The sequence below is a fragment of the Notechis scutatus genome, chromosome 2 (assembly GCF_049901735.1).
Source record: "Notechis scutatus isolate UNSWTSFEM ecotype Mainland chromosome 2, rNotScu1.2, whole genome shotgun sequence".
Lineage (NCBI taxonomy): Eukaryota > Metazoa > Chordata > Lepidosauria > Squamata > Elapidae > Notechis > Notechis scutatus.
Window position 1 is genome coordinate 109782653 of NC_142010.1, and position 7299 is coordinate 109789951.

General features: G+C 38.3%; 1 protein-coding gene across 2 annotated transcripts in view; it reads left to right on the forward strand.

The window, feature by feature from the left end:
• The window catches only part of CYGB (cytoglobin), an 84378-nt gene extending 80007 nt beyond the window's left edge, over positions 1 to 4371 (forward strand). For both annotated transcript variants that reach the window (XM_026667522.2, XM_087955727.1), the window contains one exon: positions 1754 to 4371. In XM_026667522.2, coding sequence (XP_026523307.1) covers positions 1754 to 1828 — 75 coding nt within the window. In that variant the 3' untranslated portion in view covers positions 1829 to 4371. The remainder of the gene's footprint in view (positions 1 to 1753) is intronic.
• Positions 4372 to 7299: the final 2928 nt, after the last annotated feature.

Below are 7299 nucleotides of genomic sequence, written 5' to 3' on the forward strand. Positions count from 1 at the left end.
AAAGTCAGTGCACTTATCTGAAAGTGAGAGGATTTCTCAATGGGATATGAGAAAGTTAAGCTCTGCCTTCCAGCTGCCATAGATGGAGTTAACTCTTCCCTCTCAGATCCATCTTTCAGCAACCAGAAAGATACTTCATTTTTCAAACTGTGGCCAGCAATTAGGAATCCATAGCCATTTTTAAAAAAATATAGAAAAGGGGCAAGGCTGGTTAGCTGACATTAAAAAGCTCCCAAACCCTAGGAGATATTTGGGGTCATGATGACTTCTCACTTTCTTGTTTAGTTTGGTTTAGTTTAGTTTAGTTTAGTTTAGTTTATTGTCATTGCACCTCGTACAACGAAATCAAACACCATCTTCAGTGCACATCATGACCGTGAAAATAAACATACACACATCCTTCACACTCCACACATTGAGAACACCACACCAACACTGCATTTATACAGTAGAATTCAAAAGAGCTACTGCCCTGGGATAGAAGCTGTTTTTCAACCTATTTGTGCTTGTTTTTATTATTATGTACCATCGGCCAGATGGTAATAGTTCAAAAAACTATTCCCAGAATTCCCAGGTTTCCAGGATGAGATGGGTCTTTGAGAATGTTTTGAACTTTCTTAGGGCAGTGGGAGCTATAAAGCTCTTCCAAAGAAGGGAGAGGGCAACCATACAGAGGTGCAGTAAGTTAAGATGCTCTCTGTGGTGCAGTGGTAGAAGGTCACCAGCAGTTTTTCATTCAGTTGTTGTTTTCTGAGAAGTCTCAGGTAGTATAATCTCTGCTGGGCCCTTTTGACCAGGGCTGCAATGTGAGCACCCCAAGTCAGGTCCTCTTTTATGATAACACCCAGAAACTTAAAACTGGCCACTTGCTCCACTCGGTCTCCATTGATAAGCAAAGGCTGGACGTCTGATCTATTCCTTCTATAGTCCACTATAAGCTCCTTGGTCTTATTGGTGTTGAGGACCAAGTTATTGTCTCCACACCACGAAAGCAGCCTGTCCACCTCAACTCGGAAGGCAGACTCATCCCCCCTGGAGATGTTTGTGTTTTGAGAGCCAGGTAGCAGGAGTTTCCAAATTATTTTTTTAAAGTAACAAGTTCTATGACCAGAAAAAGTTTTTTTTTTGGGGGAATTCCATGAAGATGAAAGGGCAATGGAGGAGATGTTATACCCTCTAGAGTTGTTTGGATAAAAAGGTGTGATAAACATATTATAAATAATAACGTTGAGATCCGTCTTTAAAAATCTGGGTGAGATCAGTGTTTCCTGATGAAGCTCTCTTTAGGCAAATTGGGAGGAGAATATAAACTCTTGAAGAACAAAAAGAAGAAAACCCTAGTAAAAATTTCTTTTCATGTTGTTGATATTCATTTTCAGGATTAGATGGTTAACAGAGCAATCTGTGAATGTCAGAAACAAAGAGCTGCAATTCTATACACACCTGGCTAGGAATAGGCCCCATCAAACATAGTAGAATGTGAGGTCCCTCAGAGCAGGGGTCTCTAACCTTGGCAACTTTAAGACTTGTGGACTTCAAATCCCAGCTTTGCTAGCTGAGGAATTCTGGGAGTTGAAGTCCACAAGTCTTAAAGTTGCCAAGGTTGGAGACCCCTGCCTCAGAGGGACATCACAAGATCATTGTAACCATTGCAGACATCTAGCAAAATCCACTGAGCAGTCAGAAATCCCAGAAGTGAATAACCCAAGCTTCCTTTGATTTTGTTTTCCTCCCTTTTCTCTTTCCCTTTTAGGAACCCCCAGGTGACAGCGGCGGCAGCAGCAGCTGGAGCAGCAGCAAAGTGGCAGAACCCCTCCCACAAACCTGAAATGCCGTCTTACAGAAGACTAAACTGGCACTGGAACAGAATAGCACCCAAGAGAACTACATCTATCTCCTTTAATTATCCTGTGTACATATTAGTCAGTGGAAATGCTTTATAATTTCTATAGCTAAGGCCAGCTAAGCTATAGAAAAACCAGGTGTGCATAAACACTCTCCCTGAAGTTAGCCAGGCAAATTAAAATCATGTACACTGTGACGGGGGGAGGGAATGTATTGAATTTCCCCAGAGGGAAAAAATTATATAGATCATGACTGTTATGATTCATCCACATTGATAACTCTGGAGACTTACCATTTTTGTCTGTCTTGAAGAGGACTTTCCATCTAACGGCACTGAATTTATACGTTTCCATCTTTTGTACTAAGGTGAGAATGTACAAGTTCCAGTATTTGAATTCTGCAAGTACTTCTGTGTCCATATATCGCTGATAAGTCCATGTCCTTGCTTTCCCTCCCACCCAAAACACTAATGATGTGTGCATAAGTGCTTGCAGGATCTCATATCCGCATGATACATTCAGACCATGTCCTTAAAAGAACATTTGATCTCAATACATTTAGTCTAAGATTTCAAAATCTGCACCTTGGGACGAGACTTAGTCTCGTCTTGTCATTTTACACTTTTACCTACTGCTAACTCCTCTGGATTGGAGTTTCTCTGGAATTATATGAATTGTGTTTTCAGTCCTCACTGTTTTGTTCTTAGTTTTGTATTCCATTACAATGTTTCTTTCCCCTTTTACAAAACTAACTTTAGAAGTCTTGAGATAGTAGAAGATTTAGCCAAAGCTTGAATACCTAAAACACCTGAAACCAAAAAAAGTGATGTATTAAAAGAACAAATCAATATATTAATTTCTAGCTGTTTCATGATGCCTAAGATATTCTCTGTGTGGGTTGAGTTGAATCATTTCATCCAGTCCTATATATGTTGGCTTTCTGAGGTCTTACTGGGCTACTTACAATAAGTGGGTGTGGAAGCACATTCTTTCTTAGACCTCATCCCCTGTGAGCAATTATAACAGTAAAAAATCCCTTGTAAGTGAATGAGGTTTATGCAGGTCTAACTGTACATAGGACCACTGCTGTGGAGTTGGCAATACTGTGCCCAGAGATGTTTGGGGTAGCCATCATTTTTTAATTGTTTTCCTTCCAGTTCGCATAATTAGATTTGAAAGGATTTCTGCTAGGATTTTTGTGTTCCTACGACTTACCAATCAACTCCAGCAAGTACCACTGCCACCTAAATGGAAGGGAAAAAATCTGACTGTTGGCTGACTTGGCTGTACATTTAATAGAAAACAGATTTGGAAAAATCAGAAGGGAATCCTTCATGACATGGAAATAAGGAATCAGCCAATCTGCCATTAGAGATGCAAGAATCTAGACTTACAAAATACGCTAGTTCTAATGTTTATAAACACACTTTCTTTTCTGCTAAAAGACACACCATAAACTCTACTATTATTACTACTACTACTAAATTCCACCATGCTTCAAAAAATATGGCCTTAAATTCTGAAATTTATTACAGTAAAACCATGATCCCATGTCACAATCTAAACGTATTTTGAAAATCATTTTCAAAGCAGGATCACATTTTTGAAAGAAAAATATGTACACATTAATTAATTTATCCTTGAAGCAATACATCCACTCTTAAAAATTTGCAGCTATATGTTATTTCAATCCATAACCATTTGTCCTCTCTCCTTCTCCACTCCCCCTCTCTCTCTCTCTCACACACACACACACACACACACACACACACATGATGGTGGGGAAAACCTTGACTGTTACGTTGTATACACAGACTAAATTATTTTAGTCAAAACTGTGTTTGTGTGTGTGTGTGCACAAACACAAACACAGACAGTTTTGAGTAAAGTAATTTTATTATAAATGAAAAAGGGACAGCCACGCAAAAATGCAAAAGAAAAAGCAAAAACACAGCATAACCTTGCCTATAGCAAGCTTGTGATGGAAATGTAAAACGAGCTGAAAAACTAAGAGCTTGCACAGGTCAAAGGCCAAGTAAGAGTAGAGCAGTCTTGGCCAGCCAGGGCCCTACCAATGTGCTGGGTTACAATTCCCCTTGGCTGTGCTGGCAGAGGTGATCAGAGTTGTTGTTTAGTACAGCTGGAGGGTACCTGGCTATGACAGTACTTATAGCTCTTTACTGACTCTCATTCAGTTCATTCCCAATTCTTCCAAACTTTGAATTGTCGGGTCCTTGGGAGCAAAAAGCTGTTTGTCATGGGGATTATCTGTTAAACAGCCATGCACAAGAATACGGCACTGTATAAAATAATAAATATTAATACATATAATTTAATAGTGTATTTTATAAAATGGGCTTCTGGTGCTATGAAAAGTGATTTGTGAATGTTTTCCTCCTTATCGTACTAAATCCTCTCGTTTATTACCCAACGTACTGGCTGAACCCTGTTGTAATTTTCCTCTGTATTATTTGTATGACTTCTGTATGCTGCCAATATATTGTCTTGTGATTTTGTTTAATCTTTATACATTGGTTCCTTGTTATAAGTGTTACCATTCTGTGTTGTCTCCATGTAATAGAAAATCATCTACGGCAGGGTAGGTTAACCGAGAGATAGTCAATATGGAGCCTTCTGGATGTTTTGGATTACAACTCACAGTGTCCTTGCCATTCGCCATGCTACTGAAGCTGACATGAATCGAAGTCCTGTACGTTTGGGGATCAACACACTGTCTCCCTTTGGCCTACCCAAGATTAATTAATACATTACTATTGTTAATTCTACATCAGATCAACCTCAGATTTGTAGATATTCTAATCCTCAATATAAACATATAGATTCAGATTTTAAATTGCCCTAGCTCTTCCCCTATATACTTACATAGAGCTCTGATTTCCCTTATATGCTAAACTCCTACAAAATGTATCTTCATTTCCACAAACTTGCTTTGGGTAGCAAATGTATATTCCACTTTGAGGGCATTAAAAGCAGATGTTAAATGAATGCAAGTTGGACATACCATATGCGTTTTTCTCAAGGCCTGTCCTGCTTTTACTATAGCAATACATGTTGTATCTAAGGAAGGTATAACATGTACCCATTAGTGCATGTTTAAATCTCTTATGCCAAGAAAAGGAGAGTAAAGAGAAGGATCAGCCTGTTTCTAGCTTATGACAAGTAGATGGCAGGCTGATGATGGGCTCTGTTAGTCTAGTCCAGGGTCAGTCCTCCCAGACAGAAAACACAACCAGATGAGCTCGTTCTATTTTATTGTAATGCTACATTAACAATAATGTGCAAGTCTGAAAAGACAACTCTCCCACGGTCACTTTTAACAGTCTGATACATTAGGGCAGATTCTTTTTAATTTGTTTTCTTTGCCCCGTAAGCTGTTGCAGGCTCTTCCCCTTTTTATCTGATCATTGCTTAGGCAGCATCTCTTCCACTCAAAGTCATGCTCCCAAACATTTCCTTCATAATCCAAAAACCCACTTATTAAAAAGTGTTATTGAACTCTGAGAACCAGTCATAAGCCCTCTTCCTTCAGCACCAGCATAATTTCGAACAGTCATTGAACAAATGGCCATAATTCGAGGACTACTTGTATCACAAAAATGTCACTGAATGATTTTGGGTCATTTCAACAAATTACCATTGGTAATTTCATTGATTTTCATCTTAATAGGAAAACTTTGGGAGATTTTCAAATATGTTATGTATGGCAATCTTTAAGTTAATTTACCCTGTTGTGATGAGTAATTTTTTCATGTGCCATTACCCAAAGAAAACCCATTTTTACTCAAAGTGGGGTAATTTATTCAGATTTGGGAAGTACCGGCCGAGTCCTATATGACAGATTTCATCCAGCTAATGCAAATAAGAAAGCATAGGCAATTTGGAGCAAACACACAGGCAGTCCAAGGCTGCAGAAGGTGTGTGTACCTATTCAAATAATTGCTTTTACAGCCCTTTGGACTTTGTTGGAATACAGCAGCCCTAAGATCTCTGATACCATTTATAGATATAAAAACCTGTAAAGCAGTTTTCTAAGGCCCTGCCCACTTTGCATCAGCACATTGCCTACTGTGACTTTTGTGTCTTCAAACAATAATTAGTTTTGCCAGCAGCCATCCAAAGATTCTGTATTTTTAGTCTGGAGCATCTCTATATGGATGAATTGACTCCCTCACTGCAAGGAATTTGTTAGGCATTGTTTTGGATAGAGTGAACAGGGGTCTCCAACCTTGGCCAGACTTGGGGACTTCAACTTCCAGAATTCTCCAGCCAGCTTTGCTGGCTGGAGAATTCTGGAAGTTGAAGTCCCCAAGTCTGGCCAAGGTTGGAGACCCCTGTTTTAGAATGTTTAGTATCCTTACAAAACTACATTTCCCAGGATTCCAAGTTTAGAGCAGGAGAACTGGCATAAAGTGCAAAATAAATAAAAAAAACCCATTAATTCCGCCACTATTATTAATAGAAATTAGTATTAGTGTTATTTGGTGGGAAGAAAAGCCATGACTATTGAATTCTATATGTAGAAATCCCTTTAAGTATGCTTTGCCTTTTTTATTTAGCTCATGACACTTTCACAATCCTCCTTTATTGATATCATAATGGTATCTCCAAGGAGGCAAGGGATGACCATTTTTCAGTTTCTGAGCAAGAATATACTGCCTCTTCCAAGATTAACAAATACATAGAGAAATAATAAGATTAAGCTAGATAGCATGGGTTTTTGAGTCACACAATATTTTGTGTTCTCCAATGTAAAGCCCTCCAAATATGTTGGATTACAGCTTTCATGGGCCATGCTTGCCAAGGATGATGTAATCCAATACATTTAGATGATGTCCAATTGGGAAAAAGTACACTATTGATGCCACGGAGCTGCAATCGCTAAATGAGATATAAATTTAAAATTGTGCTAGCTCTGCTAAAGAAGCTGCGTTGCAATATTTTTTTCTATCCTTTCTTTTTATCCTGGATAAACAAACAAGGAAAATAGATATGACATTAAATATGGTATATCTTTGTCATTTTCCTTCCTACTTTGCAAATGAGTGTAACACTTACATTGCTATTCAGACTTGAATCACGGACCTGTTCCTTCAACACTTCTATGAAATCTTATTTTAATACCTCAATTTCTTTGAGGTCACCATCTAAAAAGATTTTTAAAAAATCAAAATCAACTCCTGATGACTTCCTGGACACTCATCTATGTTAATTCCTTGGCAGTAATGCAAAACTAGATTGCCATTTCTTTCTACTGAGGTAATTATATTACCAAAAACAAATAGAGCAATCTTTGGTTGAATGAGTCAAAAGCTGACAAGCTAACATGCTAGTCAAAATATTCCCACAGGAATCTGTTTCACTTCCTGTCCATTGCCTTTTTGTTGTTCAGTATCTCTGTTGTTTAATATCATTCTTGTTAAAGTTGCAAAAGAAT